At 39.9% G+C, this 21415-nt stretch overlaps 1 protein-coding gene across 1 annotated transcript in view; it reads right to left on the reverse strand.

The window, feature by feature from the left end:
- Positions 1-8094, reverse strand: part of gsg1l2b (gsg1-like 2b) — a 39948-nt gene extending 31854 nt beyond the window's left edge. Inside the window, exons 1-3 of the mRNA XM_079659343.1 lie at positions 7649-8094; positions 6451-6498; positions 3169-3321 (exon numbers count right to left, since the gene is read on the reverse strand). Coding sequence (XP_079515469.1) covers positions 3169-3321; positions 6451-6498; positions 7649-7952 — 505 coding nt within the window. The 5' untranslated portion in view covers positions 7953-8094. The remainder of the gene's footprint in view (positions 1-3168; positions 3322-6450; positions 6499-7648) is intronic.
- Positions 8095-21415: the final 13321 nt, after the last annotated feature.

The raw sequence follows: 21415 nt of genomic DNA on the forward strand, positions 1-21415 counted from the left end.
CCTGAAAGTGAGACATATGAGTTAAATCACTCAGTGAGGTGTTCTGTCAGAGAGAGGTGTTTAGCTTACAGCAGCCTGTGACGGCCAATAATAATTTAAATGTCTTCCTTACTGTAAGCAGTTATGAAATACCTGTTTGTGAAAGGTTATTTGTTTTCTTTATTGTTCAGATAGAAACCAATGCTTTCTGCTCACTGGTGTGTTAGCCTCTGAGTGTTAAGCACATCAGGCTGGCAGCTGTATGGGCATTGCTCTATGGTAGCTGTTATTTGCACATTGTTAATCATGAGCAATGCATCCTTACATTGTTTAACTGTGAGGTGTTATACAATTGTACTCTGGAGAGCTTTTAAAGGTAAAAAAATAAACGGCATGATGGGATGTGCAGTACTAAATATGTAAAGCACTTTTTTGTTAATGTATGATTTGCTGCATATAAGGAATAAAACAAAAATCCTCTGTCGTACCATATTGAAGTATCATTATTTTTGCATCGTGTTGAATCGCATCGTATCGCCCCGAATCGCATAATGTTGAATCAAATCGTATCGAACTGTATCGCAACAGGGGTGAATCGTATCGTATCGCCTGGTGTTTCAAAGGTATCGTTAATGTATCGTATCGTGGTAACGTATCGAGATGCGCATCGCATCGGCCTCAGTGATGGAGATGCACATCCCTAGTGTGCAGCGGTTACAGAAGTATTTGCTGCTTGTTTGTTTTGAAAATCTTTTACATCTGGACCCATAAAATATAGCTAGTGATACATATAGATAGTGATGGCTAACGCTAGCTAGAACAACTCGTTTCTAAAGGTGCGTTCAAACTGGACGTGTGCAGTGCAATGACCCAGATTTAGCAGCGCGTATGAAGCGAGTGAGACAGGAGAAATATCGATGTTCATGAATGCATGTGTTCAAACCACAGTACATCTATATGGCATGATAGATTAATTCAATGCTTTATTTATGTTACAGGGTCTTATTTTTGAGTGTTTACGGAGCAGCTGGAAAGGTAGCTTAGCCTAGCCTAGCTCCATTCACAAAACAATCATTTTATAAGAGGTTTGCTTTCCATCATGTGAAAAGACCTGACAAAGAGTTTACTCCAGGCTTAATCAGTATCATTACATAGTTTGGAATTTTATGTTTTGATTTATTTTGGAATCTCTCTGATATGTTTATTCAGGGCTGCCAACATTTGAGTTCAGCTTGGAGTGAGATTTTTTTTTTGGTGATCCGAAAAAAGAAACGTTCATGTGTACAGTGTTACACATGTATTGAACATGTACAAACTAGGACTAGGGTTTCCCATTAATGTACCGGGCGCTCCAGTGGAATACACGCACATACACAGTGTACCCGCGACTCTTACAATGAAGGCTCGATAATAAGCTCACAGCATATAAAATGGCATATAGGTGTAAGCAGAGGTAAAGTGCTATTTTACAAGTGGGGGGGGGGGTCCTCACCTCCGGGGAGTCCGGGGGCATGGGCATTTTTTTAAAATATTGAAGTTAAATGCATCAACCTGGTGCACTTTGAGAGCAAAATGAATTTAAGGATACAGCTCTCAACACCCATATGAAACAGAACTGTAAACAGATTTTCTTTTTCTTTATGGATATTTTACAAATAACTCATTTAAACTTTATTCTTGTTTTACTGTCATAGTATTTCATAACTGTTTTTCATTTATTCTCATAAATGGTGACCAAAACGTTTGAGAACCACCAATTATTCAAAAGCATATTCTTCAAAACTCTCTGCGGTAGTATGACCAACAGAAGACTATTGATGTATGTGTAGTGAGTTTGGCAGTAATAAGCTGTATAATAGTGATTGAATATTATTGTATTCTCTTTTTTTGGAATTGCTTTGCAGACGGTCCCTGAGCACTCGTTTCTTCTCCGGCTGCAGATAGAGACCAATGTAATGTGTCCAGCTCGGAGGGCGGCGCGTATTGGCTTTTTTTTAATCAAAATGTGATTGTAGTTCGTTTTCAACCTCACCACGGTACTTAGGAGACGTCATTTGTGTCTGAATAACGTTTTGTTAATGAGTTATTGATCCGTGAAATCAGAATCTCCCAATATTGTTCCAACTTTACTGAAGCCAGAAGACCGTCTCATTTCGTAGACCGCTCGGTTTGCTGTTCCTTCACTTTATTTTTATATTTATATACATTTATTTTGGACGAAAACTTAGCGTGACAAAAAGGCAAGTGTGGCGTGAGTGCGTGAGATATGGGTTAATTGCGTGACTCTCACGCTCAATGCGTGAGTGTTGGCAGCCCTGGTTTATTGTAATAAAATGTACATTTCGGGTTCATACCCCTGTATTACGATTAATTCAGCAGACTTGTTACTTGCCAGAGGCAGTGAATACACTTTTGTGGAATTCAATGAGTGTCTTTGGATGATGTTATGAACCCAGAAACAAAGCTTTTTGCTTTCCCGACATATCTGGGACTTTCACGACATGCACATAGCAGCAAGATAAGGATTTCAGCAATGGCTTTGTTGGTATCTACTGTAAGTATGTAAATAGAGATGAGCCCCGTCTCCTCTCTGGTGCATCTAGTTTCAGCGACTCGAGTAAACGGATGATGCCTTGGTCACACATTCAAGTAACATGAGGTGAAACGTAGCCCCAATTCCAGTGTGAATGCACCATAGTGAAGAAAAAAACATGGCAATGAGTGTGTAGAAGCTTCAGATGAAATAGCATGGACGAAAGGAAACTAGCCACCAATTTCTGGGTGGAAGCTAGTACGCATACAGCTGGCTGGCTAGCTTAATCTTTCCGAGTGGAATACAAACTCAACAGCATGCTGAATAGACAACATATCACTAACATTTGTTAAACAATGTGGGCACTTTGAAAAAGGTTGCGTCATATTTTGGCTATGAAAGGATCTCAGTTAGTAGAACACTACAGAAGACAACGAGTATGTTTTCTCTCAGAAACATAAGAAAACATATTTCTACTCCTACTTCTAAAGAAATTAAGTTTTCGCTCTAACTTCAGTAAAAACACCCAAAAAGTGAAGAGATTCTCTTTTGTATGTTAACTTCAACCATCTACTGTATATTCAACATTTACATTTGAATCCTATAAATGTGCTTCATTTTATTGCAAATATGACAAATATAATGAAGCTACTCACCTGAGAGCACAGTGAATATGGCAGCGAAGGCGTTGAGCTTGAGGCCTTCGATGACATTGCCCAAGTGACACACCTCTATGGACATGAGGAGGCCTCCGGTGGCCAACAGGAGGATGTATAGGCACTCAGCAACAATGCACAGCCACAGCACTCCTATGGATACAATTTATATTGGAAAAGGAATAGCAAAGAGGAGAAACCCATTCAAATTGTGGGTGCAGGGGTGAACACGGTTGAGGGAATGACGGAGGGGGTGTAGTGACAGGAATGGAGAAAGGAGGGATGGGGTATGGGGACTTGGAAAAGAATATGGGTAAGTAGGGGCGAAGAGAGGAGAGGAAAGAGACTGGAGGAGAAGGAGGATGGGGACGAGAAGGAGACGAGGGAGGTGGACAAGTGACCCCTACCCATATCATTAACTTTCACAGTCACGGAGAGGATATATCATCCACCAAGGGAGGAACAGTATCCTGAGCTCAGGTCTGTGAGCGAGGAGACTAAATATCAGCGGATTTAGAAACCGATAAATGTACACAGCGGTGTAATTGCATGAATCACCCAAGGGCAGGTACTGATGTGTCTCAATTAATCACAATGTGGACTACCGTACTGTGCCTGTTACTCAGAATAATTTAGAGTGAATTTTAAATGTACATCCCTGAGCTAAAGATTTATTTTTAACTGCTCAATTGAATTCCACACACATATGTCTTTATTAAATGCATATAATTAGGGCAGAGGGGATTAAGGAACATTTGATTAGACTAAAGTCTTGAAAGCATTTGGTTAAAGTATATCTTTTCACTTTGCTATGATACAAGTAAAACTTTAATCATACCAGCATAAAAGACAAATGGGTCATTCCAGAATTGGAGGACAATTTAGACACCAACATTTTTGAAAAATGAACCTTTTATTTTATATTTTTTTTGTATGTATTTAGGAAAAACAGATAATAAACCATCAAAAAAAGTGATTTGCCCAGCTTGGCATCAAATGAATATTTTCCAATGAAGAATTACCCCTGTTACTCTAATTATAGTAACAGGGTTGAAAGTAACAGGGTTGAAAATCAATGCTAATTTGAGCCTTTAACCTCAGGAATTATTGCTAGATGTAGCATGTAATGCTACTTTCAAGACAAGGACAAACTTGGATATCTAATGCAAGAAAGATAACTTTGAAATGAATGTGCTTTATTCTGGTAATATCAGTAACAGGGTTGAGTGGGTCAGAGTGCCACACTCTTTTAAGACCGAAAAGATTGTAAAAATATTAAAAATAAAAGAGAGGACTTAGTTTTGGTCGACCCATGGCATTAGCACATGGCTTGCTGATGTCACTTCCACTGTGTCATCTGACTTACAGTTTTTTCACTTCCTGTGCCAATCTAAAAAGGTTTGGGTAACAGGGTTGAACGCATGTTGAGGGACACACCTTCTGTGCAAAATTACTGTTATTTAAAATATGTTTATGATTTAACAAATAGATTTTACCATTACAAGAGACATATATCAATAGAATAATACCAAAAGAAGTAAATAAAATCCCTATTTTAAATGTTATATTTGACATGCAAGTTGGTCACCAAGAAGCGGGGACAAGAGAAAAATGCCATTTTAGGGGGTGTTCGAGAGCTATTTGATAATTTAAATAATATTTTGAAACCACTTTTTCTACAATTTTATACACATTTTGTCTCAAGACAAGTATGTTTAACACAACAAGTGCATGTTTTAGCATTTTGGGCATGGATTATTAGATTTTTTATATGGGGGACATGAAATGTCCTCCAATTCTGGAATGACCCAAATGCTCTCAAGTGAATGTGAAGCATAAGGGGACCAGTGATAACAGAACGTAATAACCTCTGAATGCACTGGCATCTAAGCTGTCTGAAGATCTCTTTATTGTCAGGGTCAGTGTCTGGTTTTCTTGAGGAGAGGCAATCACTTACGTAGTTGCCCTGTTCCATATATATTGCTGCCCACATTTAGGTTTTTTCAGCTATTGTACTATTGTAATACAGTATATTGGGCTATAACTTAATAAGTTCAATTAATTTCTATTGTCAGTACTCGAAATATATAAGTAATATGGATAAGTGTACAAATTCAATTTGATGAAGAAAAAAAAGGTTTGTGTTGCAGGGATGACGTGTTGTTGTCGGCCAACAAGGAAGTTAGCATCGCAAGGGCTCCTTTCAACGGCAATGGGACTTACCATTGAATTTTGAAAGCTAACTCGATGGCAAACAAATGTGTATGATACTAGAAGAATCTCAACATTTGAACACCACTTTATGATTTTTCAAACATAAAAGCAATCGGCAGTAAAAAGCGGACGTTATGCTGTAAACAAACTGATAGTTGCATGGCTGCGCATCACCACCGCTAAGCTAAAGGTGGCTAATGTTCGACTTGATGAAGTTTAGTCTCATTTGGTCGCTTGTTAGTAACCGCCGTTTTCAAGACACCTAAAAGCTCAGACGTATTTTAAATCATCAAAATGTAAATATCTTTTAAGATTTTGTTAACAGGAGGAGTTGAGTGACAACAATTGCTAACTAATTTAAATGTTTAGCCCCTCATCACGCACTTCTTAATGGAGATCAACAAAACAACAACACTAGAGTAGAGACACTGTTTTAGCCTTGGTATTACGTTTGAACATCGATGTAGATAAAAAGGAAGATGTATTTGTTTGAGACAGGGTTAATTACTACAGAGCTAACTCTGTGCTATGGCCTAATAGTCATTCATTCTATTAATAATCAACAGTTAGCCTACTTATAAAGCTTCATATTTAATGTAGGCTCACAGATGAAAGAAGTATGGCAGCCAACAGATGTTCTAACAACTGTCTCAGTGGTGCAAGCATTGCCAGTATTTCATCACAGTGACAAAAGATGTTAAATGCCATATAAATGTCAGTATTCTGACACAGAACGATTTTAAAAGCAATGTATTTATATTGGTATGTTTCGTGCCTGCACCAAATAATAACAAATTAGAAGGAAAAAAATAATAAAAAAATACAGATTTCAGTATTCTGACAATAATAAATAAAATCGTCTTGGTGAACACGAATCAATAGATTAAATGTATTTCGTGACTATAACACAACATGCCGTGAGACTGGGTTGTTTAACCAGTGGACCAACCGGCACCTCTCAAGGTACCGGTCCACACTGCGTATGGTACATTTAGGGACTTGAATCGGGGACCTAAGGATGTATGAATTATGTGCGTGTGAGTGATAACATTTTATGAATATGCTTACCTCTTTCATTTGAAGGTGCGACATTAAGGAAACTTCTGCAGTTTTCACCTATAAAACAATAATTAGACATTTAATTGACTGTTGGTGTATAAGCATTATGGAACATGCTGATAAGTGAGACAGGAAATCCATCGTGTATTACTTTATTATCAGATTGAGATAGAAAGTCACTATTATTCCACAGATAGAGCTGAGATGTAAAACACAAAATCAATATTTAATCCAATCTGTGAACGGATTTCCTTTGTGTTGTGCGAAAACAAGCTCGACAATTTCCCCTAGCAGATCCACATGTCCAGCCTTAAATCCAGCATGTAGTGTGGTAGGGCCATGGGACCGGCAGCTTTCACACAAAACACTACAAGATGTAGCTAAGAGAATAAAACATCAACCTTGAAATGAGACGGTATTCCATATTTTCCCGATACATTGAAAAAGATCCGACAGAAAGTGAAATCAGCAATGCATTTGAGAGGTTTCGTTAAATCAAAATCGCTAAACAATGTGTACGCTTCTTAAATGTGAAAAGTAACAGTTTTTCCTCTTCCTGAATTTTAATATTACACTAAAAACCTTTTAGTTTTTGGATTATTATTAAATTATTAAGCAACTCCAATATGTTAACTTGAATATTGTACATTTTTATTTGTACCTTTCTGACACATTTATAGACCTACAATCCTTATTCTCAGTTCAGCAAAAACTTGGTTTGAAATTCCGATATATATTGTTTGGACAAACACCTGCTTCTTATATTCAACACTGATGACCATGTGTTGCATTTTCTTATTTCTCATCAATATTTTTTATTTTTAAAAGTTATAATATGACACAATACAATAACCTACACTTTAGACAAGAGGTTTCAAAAACTCAGAGCAAAAACAGACACAAAAAGGAGCAGCAGTAGTCAAAACATGTGTACAGGTACTTGATGTGCGTATAGGCTACTTGTTCTGTTATATTTGGCACAACATGGTTGTAACCATTTCATGGACAGCGCTGTGCGTTTCTGATGGTATTATACATTTAACTTTTAAATACATTTTTGGGATCGATGACTAAATCTAGTCTGTGTTAAACCAGATTTCTTTATGGAAGATTTTACTCAAAGCATGACTTTGGTTACGATGCGCCTCCGTGATGCACAGCCTGCGCGCCCCTCATCCTCGCTGCTCGTTTCTTTTCAAAAACTCACCGGTCATGTTAATGTTCTGCTCGCAGGAGAACCAGATCCCGGTGTGAAACTTCCTCATCACGTACTTATCCTCCCCGGTCTCCCAGATGTACTGCACCAGCCTTGTGTCGTTGAGGTTGGAGCTGTTGAACCTGATGCAGAACGACTGCCTGGTGGCGGTGAACGGGCCAGTGCAGAACGGCTTCACCACTTTGCGCGTCCCTTCGCACCAGTAGCTGGTGGTGAGAGCTGATACCGCCAGGAACAAAGCCAGGAAGTTCAAGGTGAGAGCCATAGAGGCTCTCCGGCGTCGGTCTATCCCCATAACGGCGAACGGAGTAGTGAAAAACGCGTAACTTAATCCCTTAGCCTTGTGTGACACCGAATTCTCTCGATCCCTCCTCAAATTTTAACAATCCGGTTATTCCCGGCAGTATATCCGCGGCTAATTATGATCTGGCCCCTGCGCTGTGTGTCTCACATCTGCTCCTCCACCGCTACTGATTCCCCTTTTGTAGGCTGCCACCCCCCATACTCACCTCATACACCCCTCACACACGCCTCTTCTCTGAGGAGAAAAACAGCTCACTGAAAACAGGTGTCATCCCGCCAGCAGAGTTTTCAATAAAAATGATTTGTTCGAGTGGATATGTTATATTGGTAGCCTACTGTATATATAAAGGTTTAATTTCTTACCAAATAAAAAGAAGGACTTCGGATTTTTCAAAGCCCCACACATTATTTAGTATCGCCTTTCTATAAAGCTGGGGGACTTTAAAGAGATAGATCAAATAGAATGGTCCAAATTTGAATCTGTTTAAATCATTACTTTTAATCTAGAGAATTACAATGGAAAGTAATAGTAAGAAAGAGGGGCTTATTTATTACCATTGCCCCAATAATACAGAACCGAGTAGGAATAAATAAAACTATAAACCTTACGCAGTGTTTTCCTAACATGCTCTATTAACAAATACGAAAGAAATAGAACATTCCAGTCTTTGAGCTTTTGGCAAGTGCAGAATGAATATTTGACAACAAGGCAAATACTTTAATGTATTACCTCATTATGCTGACGAATACTTCACATCTGAGAGCATTATGTTCTCTTGTGTTAAGGGAGGCACCTTTTCAGGGACTGGAGGCAGACATTTCCCTGAGCTGTTGTTCTCGGGGGTAAATTGACCCACTCGACCTCTCTCTGACCATTTGAATTTATTAGTTAGAAGTTTATATTCCTTCTAGGATAATAAAGATATGATGATGATCCCCATGGTGTGCCTATAGTTAAGTTTTAAAATGTGGGACCTCACTTAGAGAGGATTAAAAAACGTAGGGGGTTATAGCACAATAAAAAATACCTTAAATAAAACAAATGTCTTGCGTAGAGTCAAGAAACATATTTAATCGTTTATTCGAACCGGGACAATGCACATTAATGAACGTTTTGAACAAAATAATGCTTTGAAATGTAAATGAGCCGGATTTGAGCTTTGAGCTAATTTCCATCCGTAGTCACATATAGGCCTAACATTTATGAACATAATTTACAGGACTGTCTCAGAAAATTAGAATATTGTGATAAAGTTCTTTATTTTCTGTAATGCAATTAAAAAAACAAAAATGTCATACATTCTGGATTCATTACAAATCAACTGAAATATTGCAAGCCTTTTATTATTTTAATATTGCTGATTATGGCATACAGCTTAAGAAAACTCAAATATCCTATCTCTAAATATTAGAATATCATGAAAAAGTATACTAGTAGGGTGTTCAACGAATCACTTGAATCGTCTAATTAACTCGAAACACCTGCAAGGGTTTCCTGAGCCTTGAAAAACACTCAGCTTGGTTCAGTAAACTAAATCACAAGTATGGGGAAGACTGCTGATCTGACTGCTGTCCAGAGGACCGTCATTGACACCCTCCATCAGGAGGGTAAGACACAAAAAGAAATTTCTCAAAGAGCAAGCTGTTCACAGAGTGCAGTTTCAAAGCACATCCACAAAAAGTCTGTTGGAAGGGGGAAATGTGGCAGGAAACGCTGCACAACCAAGAGAGATGACCGCAGCCTTAACAGCATTGTGAAGAAGAGTCGCTTCCAGAATTTGGGGGAGCTTCAAAGACAGTGGACTGAAGCTGGAGTCCAGGTATCAAAAGTCACTGTTCACAGACGTGTCCGGGAAATGGGCTACAATAGCCGTATTCCCATGGTCAAGCCACTTCTGAACTCAAGACAACGGAAGAGGCGTCTGACTTGGGCTAAGGAAAAGAAGCACTGGACAGTTGCACAGTGGTCCAAAGTCCTCTTTTCAGACGAAAGCAAGTTTTGTATTTCATTTGGAAGTCAAGGCGCCAGAGTCTGGAGAAAGGCTGGAGAGGAGCAAAATCCAAGTTGCTTGAAATCCAGTGTGAAGTTCCCACAGTCAGCGATGGTTTGGGGAGCCATGTCAGCTGCTGGTGTTGGTCCACTGTGTTTCATCAAGCCCAGAGTAAATGCAGCTGTGTACCAAGAGATTTTAGAGCACTACATGCTTCCGTCTGCTGAAAAGCTCTATGGAGATGAGGAATTCATTTTCCAGCATGATCTGGCACCTGTCCACAGTGCCAAAACCACCAGTAACTGGTGTACTGACCATGGCATTACTGTCCTCGATTGGCCTGCAAATTCCCCTGACCTGAACCCCATAGAGAATATGTGGGGTATTGTGAAGAAGAAGCTGAAAGACACCAGACCCAACAATGCTAATGAGCTAAAGGCCGCTATTGAAGCATCCTGGGCATCCATAACACCTCAGCAATGCCACAGGCTGATTGCCTCCATGCCACGCCGCATTGATGCAGTAATCCGTGCAAAAGGATTCCCAACCAAGTACTGAGTGCATTAATGGACATTTTCAAATGTTTGATTGTGTTTTGCTGTTATAAATCTTTTTTTTTTACTTGGTCTGAGGAACTATTCTAATTTTTTGAGATAGGATTTTTGAGTTTTCTTAAGCTGTATGCCATAATCAGCAATATTAAAATAATAAAAGGCTTGCAATATTTCAGTTGATTTGTAATGAATCCAGAATGTATGACATTTTTGTTTTTTTAATTGCATTACAGAAAATAAAGAACTTTATCACAATATTCTAATTTTCTGAGACAGTCCTGTATATACATGGCAAACAGAAATACATGATATGCAGAGAGAGCATGAGCAGCATACAAGCATTTACCTCAAGGTAGTACAATGTAGCAGCTACGACATATAAAGTGCAGGAGGAGATAAAAGTGCTACATAAAGTGCAAAAAAAGAGCTACATAAAGTGCAAGAGGAGATACCCCTGTGTTAAAGTGCATTTAGCTGTGATTGCACGTCTGTTTGTTTCTCATCCATTCTTTAAGTTGTCCTTTAAAGCTATTGAGAGTGGGACAATCCCGTATCTCAGTTGGGAGGCTATTCCACAATGAGCTGCCTTTAATGGAGAGGACATTTTGTCCAAAAGTGGTCCGTTTGCGGTGGACTTCACAGTCTCCTCTGGTTTCTGACCTAGTGCAGCGTCCAGTGTGTTTTATGAATTCCCCTAAGGTTGGGGGCGCCAGTCCATGTAAACATTTATTAAAAAAACACATACTTTTAAAAGACTTAAAATTGTCAAAAATCAAGAAATTGTGCTTCTCAAGGATGGTACAGTGGTGGTATGCATATGGCTTTCTGTCAAATACCTTGATAGCTCTCTTGTACAGCTGTTCTATCGGTTTAAGGTTTGTGGCGCACACCACATTCTTTAACTAACAATTCTGTCAATAGCACAAAGGGATATTTGTGTGTTTTTAAAATCAAAATGAGATTAAGTTTGATGAAGGAAAAGCTGTTAGAATCAGAAAGACACCACAGTAACTGCTTAACCTAAAACATGCACGGCAAATACACTACTCCTAAGCAACATAACGGGAAGTAGATCGATAGCAAATTATAGAGATTTCCTGACTTAATTATTCTCTCTGTTGTTTTCCCATAATATTAGAGTCCCTATTGCATATCCCTCCAATGAAAGAGGAGACAACAACTGCTGACTGCTAAGGTTTATCAATCCAAAAACAGACAGTTACCACCTCTGTGCAATTGCTACCAGGGGACTATCTGCTGGTGTCGGTTCAGGATGGGCCGGACAACTTTCAATCAGGCATAGAGAGACAGAGAAATCCATGAGGGTGGTGACAGTGTGAGGTTTGTTACCACACTGTCCTGAGAGTGATGGCTGTTATCTCCAGTTTGTATTTGCCTGTCTGAGGATGTTCGGCACATTGTGATGTCCATCAGTAATTTCCTCTGCTACATGCTGTAGTATAGAGTGTGTGTGTGTGTGTGTGTGTGTGTGTGTGTGTGTGTGTGTGTGTGTGACATGGGGGGATGTGTGACTTAGTAGGCCGTCGGAGAACTGCAAACGTTTGTCCCCGTGAGATTTAAAGTCATCATTCTTACCACCTTGCCTTACCCCTTCTTCTGACCTGCACCAACCCATGTCGCACACACACACACACACACACACACACACACACACACACACACACACACACACACACACACACACACACACACACACACACACACACACACACACACACACACACACACACACACACACACACACACACACACTAGGGGTTTCACAACTACCAATATTTACTAGTCGACTCGTTTTTCAAAATAGTAGTCGACTAGTCGTTACGTCATAATAGAGACACACAAAGAGAGGTTTACAACTGTATTTTCTATTGGAACTCATACAGTAACATTAAACACTGCATTTTAATTTGTGTTACATGGCTGAGTAAATAACAAACACTGGACTCAACAAAATCGACAGCAAAAAACTCTTGTTTACATAAATGCCACGTAAATCCAGTGCGCAACAGCGCATTGCGCAACACTTTATTCGCTGTCCTCCACGATAACGTCCACCTTTCCATATTTTTGGTTTGAACACCAACGCATCGACATGTGAGGGAAGGAGGCTTGACCGCTTTCGGGTGACAGTGTTGCCTGCCAGGGAAAAAACCCTCTCACTCGGGGTGCTTGTGGCTGGAATAGCCAGGTAGCTCCTCGAAAGCGGGGGAAGCGGTGCACGTTTTCTGCCCACCACGCCAGTGGATTATCCATTGTGGGGATATGCGGTGTCCGCTGGCAGTAATCCCGTAGCTCATCATCCGCATCACTGTTGACCCGTGTTTTCTTGCTGTTCGTTTGCCTGTTCAGTGCTGACGCCGGTCCGTTGCTCACTGGTGCTAGCATTACTGCTAGTGCTAGCTGTCGGCAGCAGGTGTTTCATCTTCAGATGGTTGCGCATAGCAGATGCATTTGTATTGTACTTCAGTACAGCTGTACACAACTGACACTTCACTGTGGAGTTGGTTACATCTTCGTTGAAGTACTGCCATACATAAGAATGTCGGACGTAACGCATTTTGCAGCACCTCGTTTACCTCCATTTTTTTCCACGACTAGTCGACTAGGGCCTACAGCGCCGACTAGTGGTAAATTGGTGAAACCCCTAACACACACACACACACACACACACACACACACACACACACACACACACACACACACACACACACACACACACACACACACACACACACACACACACACACACACACACACACCCATCAGTGCAGCATTTTAAAGCTGATGTACTCCATTGAAGCATTCTTCCAAGCGTCAAACCATAATTAATATCAGTGATGTATGCTCTGTCTCTGTGTCACATGACTCCCACAGGGCGAGGGGTAATCAATAGTGAATGGCAGTGTCCACAGGATAGATACGGACGGTTTGATCCTGCATCCTGCTACCTCCTGATACCTCTTGATCTATACTGTTACTGTAGAGGATCACTCTCTAGAATATCTTGCCGAGGGCCAGGGCCAATGCTTCCCTCCCCCTGTACCCCAGAGCGAAATAAGAAATACTCCAAGGACAGGCGGTGCCATTGATTCTCATCACATGTGGTGACCTTGCAGGGCCCTGACATGGAGATGTGAGGCAATTCAGGCAGAGAGATTAATATTGGAGATGTTTCATCTTCTCACCGCAGCAGGGCTGGTTAGCGTAGCCGGCTCAGAGTAAATATTGTCAGAGGAGAAGGCGCTGAGGTCAAAGTATGTTCCATAGGAGAGTGATCACTTTCTCAATCGGCTATCATCAGCCTTTTTTCATATGTGTGATTGGATTTTTCATACGTTTAAATTCCTATCTTCTTCATAGGAAGATCAAAAGCACTCTGCTTTACAGAAGCCCTTATTAAAGGAGCCTTTTTCTGCTATTTTGGGTTTCCCTTTACCTATAATATGTTTTTGTGCATGTAAATGGTCCGCAAAGGGCCCTCCAGAGGGAGTTTCTCTGCCACACACTCCTGAAACGCCTCCATTGGACTCCTTTGTTGAGTTCCCTGACATAATGACATCACCAACACTCACACTTTTATTGGCTAGTACTTCAACTCTGGTTTCAGACAGAGGGTGAAAAGAGGTGCTGCAGCACAGACAGTATGAGAACAATAAAGAGCTTTTTGAACATTAAAGCATGGAGACATGTCACAGTAGAGACACTAAATACAAATATGAACCTGGAAATTAGCATAATATGGCCCGTCTAACACATGGTAGAAAGACAATATCCGTTGTGTTACTAAGTGCCCTAACAATGTTCATTTCAGGGTGATAGCGCCATGTTCTGAATAAGGGCTTGTGATCGATTAGGATGGTTCATTGCATAGATAAGTGACCTGAAAGTACCTAAGAGGCAGCCATGATAAGAGCTGTTACAATTCTGTAAATGCATGCCTCTTTTCTTCTTATCCCCTTTAAAAAGGATACACTGGATCCTTTACAAAATCCTTAACAAAAGGAAAAGAGATAATGCCTTCTACAACCGCTACATTAAAGTGACGCACCATTAAGCAGTTCCCCGAAACAGCCCCATTTCATGTAAGTTACGGTGCTTATTGTTCAGGTGGTCATCCATTATTTGTGCTCTATTTTACATAAACTGCAATAAGTTATATACATTTATTTATCATTAATATGCCTATATATTAAGTTAACTGAGGTTTGGGAGCAGGGACACGCCTCAATCACCTCCGACTTTAACCATGCCCACACATCCGACATCGTTTGTCTCTGATTTAACAAACCACCCTCCTTATCCCATATCCCTTCATCCCTCCGTCCATCCCATCCCTTAATTCCTCTTTACTCCCCTTCCTACATCCCTTCATCCCTCCCTACATGCCTTTCATTCCTCCCTCCCTCCCTACATACATTCATTTTCCCCTCCTTCCCTGTGTCACCTTATATATTTATTTTTAATGCAGATGCATACTTTTTATCTAATTTTAGGTACCGTCTTGGTGCTTGTGTTCAGATCTGGTAGAAACACATGAGACAGAACATAGACATCTGCCTCGACTTCGGTCCGTCCTCCAGACCAGCCTGACAGATGCATCACTCATCCTTCTACACCCCCTTCCCCTCAAAACCATGAGTGCGTAACAACCAAGAGCCCCTGAAATAAATCTTAAACTGACACACTGTTGTGGGGTTGTCAATGCTAAAGAAAATACTCTTAATACTAGCTTAGCTTCCATCAAAATTGGGTTTATATTCAACAATTTAGCTTTTCGTGATTTTCACCCAAAGGTTAGGGGAAGGGAGGTGTTTCAGTGTCAATGCAGGAAGTAGTGAGCATTTATCACATGTGGAAACTAAGGGAGTTGAGGTCTGACTTTTTTGCCGGAGACTGAAGTCCGTTGTAAGACCTGCAATTAACGCTTAACCTTTTTTTACTCTAACCCCAATCTTACCCAAAGCATAGCCAAGTGTTTTCAGATACCTAACCCTTTTTCAGCAGTATTGCACTTCCCAACTTAAAGGTCCCTATTATTCTGTTTTTCATCAATATATTATAGTTTTCAGATATATACAAAACATGTCTCTGAAGTGTTTGGCAAACAGATCATGCATTGTAGCATCCCATAATCCCCTCTGTTTCTCTGTCTGTTACTTTAGATGAAAATAAGGAGCCACTCCCCACGCCCCTCTAAGAGATATTTGGTTAAAAAGAACACAATAGGCGCTTTCACACCGGAGTACTTTGCCGTACTTAGTTCATGAGAACTTAGTTAATCAGAACTCTTTAGTTCTGATGAACTAAGTACAGATCACGTTCACACCGGAATAAGTTCCTGGGGAAGGATTAGGCAAATGAAGCTGCTGGGACTCCCAAGGGGGTGAAAAGGTTCTCATGAACTAAGTTCTAGTTCCAGATTTTTTTGGTGTGAACGCAAATTTTCGGAACTATATCGGAACTATACTGGGAAAAGTACTCCGGTGTGAAAACGAGCTCTAGGAGGAGATTGTGGTGTTAAGGTGGGGGGGTGGCGGGGGGGTGATTGGCTAATGTTTACACAAGCGAAAAAATCATTATGACATCATAAAGTGGCCAAAATCTGATCAGCTCATTTTCAGACAGGATTTTATAGAAATGGATCAGGACAAAAAGAGAGATAATCTCTTTACACAGAGGGGACACATGAGTATAAAAGACATGAAAAAGTGGAGTTTGCATAGGCTAATAGGTGTCCTTTAAGGGGGGCTTGTGACAAACAGATTGATAAAAGGATGGTCAAAATTGTAGTAGCAGATGCTAAAACCAATTAATTTGGGACATTTCTTATGGAAGGAACTGTGTTACATAATTGTTTACATTATTACATTACATGTTACTTAGCTTTTATTCAAATTGACTCACACACAGTATATTCACTTCAATACTGTAGACTCAATTATGGGAGCAATTTTGGGGAATATTATGGGAAGTATCTTGCCCAAGAACACTTCAACATGTTTACTACTGGGGTTGAACCAATGACCATCCAATTTGTAGATTACAGCATAAACACCCTTAGCCACAGCCGCCAAAAGCTTTGTTCTAGCAAATAATTTAACGCTGTTGATCATGGCTCATAAAGAAGTAATGGGATTAATGGGAATTCATATAAAAACACTTTTACAGACCACTTTTAACACAGTGCCTGACTGGTTAATTATAACACACGATGTAATTGACGTTATTGATTTACAAAATAAAATTAATTACAGAGAAAGCTGACGTATTTTAGAGTCTAATGTATGGCAGTATTCTAGATATTTTTTCTTTCATATCTTAAAGGCTCATTTGAATAAAACGCATAGTTCATGTGGCTGTATAATACCTCAAGTTTCATTTAGGTGATTGAATTATCATACGCTACCTGCCTTCTGGGGTGCGATTTGCAGAACAGATTTCCACCATAGATATAAAGAAATCTGTTTGTTGGATTAAAGGCGCCTGACAGGCCTCACAGGCTGTGAAAATGTGCTTCTGAATGTGTACACAAGAAGATAAATTCACAGGTTTCACTTCCTGTCCACCCCTCCTCTCCATCTTTTCTCCCATTCCTTCTCTCTCTGCATTCCCTCGGCCCATCTCTGTCTTTGTTTATTAATGTCTGTGAATAAGTCGGAGCTCCAGCTAACAGGCAGACTGTGACAGATGCTGGCAGCCGACTCATTACTCTCACTCCTCAAATGCAGCAATTTACATAATTGCTCCCTCTCCACTGACAGTATACATGCTGTACACACACACACACACACACACACACACACACACACACACACACAGACACACACACACACACACACACACACACACACACACACACACAGACACACACACACACACACACACACACACACACACACACACACACAGAGACACACAGACACACACACACACACACACACACACACACACACACACACACACACACACACACACACACACACACACACACACACACACACACACACACACACACACACACACACACACACACACACACACACACAGATGTAAAGCAATATATGGACCCGCCTCACATGAACATTCACATACAGAACAGTAAAGCCCCAAGTATGCATTAAAGAGCAACTTCCAGGTTAAAGACACCTGTGAATAAATATGTAGGAAAATTATGAATACACTAGATTTTCCCAAAAATATACAGAAATATAGACTACAGTGACATCTGGCATCGTTTTTTTAAGAAATGTTCACTTCCGCATAAAAAAGCCTCGGCACGTGACCTCCCGCGTGTGACGTACAGATGTAGCTATTCATTTCAGACAGTTTGAAACACGAAGGCCGTGATTGGTACGTGATCTGCCCTCGCTCAAGGGAAAACCTCCAGCTTGACTTGAGACCGCCCCCGTGATAGATAAATGTAATTATAATGAAGCCAGCTGCAATGGATCATTGATCCACCAGGAGGTGCAGTGGGGTTCCACACTGGAGCTCATGTGAAATAAAGTCAGATACAGTACGCTGGATGTACAGCGGAACTTTGTTAAGATCCATATGTCACGGATATCATACTCTGTGCTAAATAAGAGACATTTAATCATTTACAAAACATCACCATGTTGTTATTTAACAAAATAATGTTGTTTAGTCGAAAAAAAACGAACATGAGGAAATGCACCCCGGCTCTCGATTTTTAATCCTAATTTAATCATCATCTTCACCACGATCATTTATGTTTATGTTCACCGAATTTACATGAAATCACTGACACATATGAATATACTGTATTCAACTTCATTAAAACGTTATTAACGTGCCTAAACTCAGTAATTCAATACAAATATTTATATTTTAATGGAGCCTCGTCGGCAGATCAGGATCCCAAAGCGTGGCGGAGGGATCCTGATCTGCATGACGGGTGCTATTTTCCCCATAAGGAACAAGTCGCTGCAAATTATCCCGCTTATTACACGGCCACATTCTCAACAAAGTAACGACATGACTCCCAGTATTAATTGAAATGCTTTTATGGATTTCGAAAATGTTTTTATTGATTTAAAAAATAGTTGTATGTATTGATTTAAATTGACATGGATCCGCTAAGAAAAATAGTCCGTTGCTACCGTTTTTTAAACAGTCTGAATGAAACGGCAGCTCTCAGCTGTGTATTTACACAACTAATGGCCCATCAACCACAGCTCTCTCCCCACCCCCCCTCCCCCCCCGATCTTTCTTCTCCAGCAGCTAAATTAACTGTAGGTTACTCTGAGTGACAAGCTTACAGTTAGACACAACACTGTCATTGCAAGTGACCCTCAGTTAGTTGACTTTTATGTTCTACTGCTAAATTCGTTACTGATAAAAAAAGGGCTTCTAGTGTACCTAATTACCTTAACACTAGAATCGCCAGAGGTTTTTGTATAGGCCTACCTAAACCCGTCAAATCCCGCTATTCTGACCAGTCTGACCATAGACTGTATGTGACAAGCTTACAGTTAGTGACGTAAAAACACCATAAAAGCTGGTCGGTTGAAGGCAATACGGGAGGTAAAAATAGCTAGAATAATTGTGATTCATTTATTGTGGCTTTTATGTTTTTAGGTATAAAATGTTATGTAATTCAGGCTTATAGTTCACCCTTCTCTAAAATCCTTCAACAATGACAATATTCATAGTAATTTAATAAATCCTTCCAACACACATTGTAAGAAATAGCCTACTGTAAGTTAAGAAATCATTCCAATATGTACATCTTCTGATGGAACAACAATAACATTATAAATAGTAACATAGCTGAACATGGTATTGCACATTTAGCTTTGAGTGTTACTGACCTGAGATGTTTTTATTACATGAATTAAGGTGACTGAGGCTTTTTAACATACAGGGATGCAAACTCATCAGGTATGAAAAAGGTGACAAGGATCCGAGCCCCCGACTCCCCCACCCCACGGAATAACAGAGGACTTTAGCAGTCAGAACAACTAAAGCAGCAGTGTTAATAATAACAGAAACGCCAAAGAGTCACATCTAATAGAAATATATAAAAGCATTTATTTTAAATTGTGTGGCAGTCAGTTTATAATTTTGGCAGCACTGTTGAGCATTTTGAAAATGTATTTTCATCCCTCTGTGCAAGGCTTAAGTCTTTCTATCTTTATAGCCACATGGTGTAAAGTAAGTTCATAAACTCAACAAGTATACTTGGGCACAATTTTGAGATACTTGTACTTTATTTTAGTATTTCAATGTTTTGCTACTTTGTTCTTCTACTCCACTACAGTTCAGAGGTACATGCTGTACTTTTCCTCCACTCCATGTATGTAATACCTTTAGTTACTTTACAGATGTGGATGAATGATGTGAAATATAATCAAGTGTTGATTCCGACTTTAGTTCCACCTGGAGTAAATCCACAAGCTACCCTGCAGTATACAAAGTCATTCAAACTAGCTGCACTTTTACCAGCTTTGAGAACACTTTCATGATCAATCATTATAAAACATATCATATCTATTATTCTGAAATGGACCAATCTGCACAATGACTACTTTTACTGTCGCTACTTTCACTATATTTTGATGATAATACTTTTCTACTTTTACTTGAGGAACATTTTGAATGCAGGACTTTTACTGTAACAGAGTATTCCTACACTCTGGGACTATTACTTTTACTCAAGTACAAGATCTGAGTACTTCTACTTTTACTCAAGTACAAGACCTGAGTACTTCTACTTTTACTCTAGTACAAGATCTGTGTGCTTCTACTTTTACTCAAGTACAAAACCTGAGTGCTTCTACTTTTACTCAAGTACAAGATCTGAGTACTTCTACTTTTACTCTAGTACAAGATCTGTGTGCTTCTACTTGTACTCAAGTACAAGACCTGAGTATTTCTACTTTTACTCAAGTACAAGATCTGAGTACTTCTACTTTTACTCAATTACAAGATCTGAGTACTTCTACTTTTACTCAAGTACAAGACCTGAGTACTTCTACTTTTACTCTAGTACAAGATCTGTGTGCTTCTACTTTTACTCAAGTACAAGACCTGAGAACTTCTACTTTTACTCAAGTACAAGATCTGAGTACTTCTACTTTTACTCAATTACAATATATATATACTTATATACCACCTCTGTTTATAGCCTATGAAAAAAACTATTAGAAATAGAAGGCTAAAGCTAACGTTAGCAGATAGTGACAATGTATGCTAGCTAGCTAGCTCAACGATTCCTTAAATAATATTGCCACAGAAAAACTTTTCAGTTCACATCACGCTCTGCCGCTCCGACAGGGAGCTCTGCTTTGAACACCTGAACGGCCCCTTCTAACAGCTGTTCACCAGCGGTCCAGTCTGTGCCACAGTGACTCCGGACGCACAGTTAATATTAACGAACGCACCCGTAGGTAATGTAGCTGCTGAAGCTAGACCATCATCTCGGAGCAGCAGAGCCTTATTATACATCCATGAGCAGAGCCGACAGGCAGGAAGACTCGAGCACACAGCTCGCACTTCATTATAATATATAAAAAAAGAACACCATGCGTGTCATGATGGCACATAACAGCTCACGGCCGCAGATTACTCGGGGTCCCAGACCCCAAAAATATTTTTATTGCAGATCTACATGAATCACACAAATGACTTATTTTGGATTCAAATCGGCGAATTTCGCCGAAAGGTGACAAGTTTGCATCACTGAACATAGACGGAGCACAAGTGAAACATAACATCTGAGATGTAACAACATAATACACTTTTTGGGGATGCTTGGGATGTGAGGAGTGAGGGACATGGCTTAGAACGGGCATGTCGCCTGGCAGGACAGGAGAGTGTGTGCACCAGTCTGCCTTGATCTATGAATTCATGTCCGTGACACTCAC

The sequence above is a fragment of the Notothenia rossii genome (assembly GCF_949606895.1).
Source record: "Notothenia rossii genome assembly, chromosome: 11".
Lineage (NCBI taxonomy): Eukaryota > Metazoa > Chordata > Actinopteri > Perciformes > Nototheniidae > Notothenia > Notothenia rossii.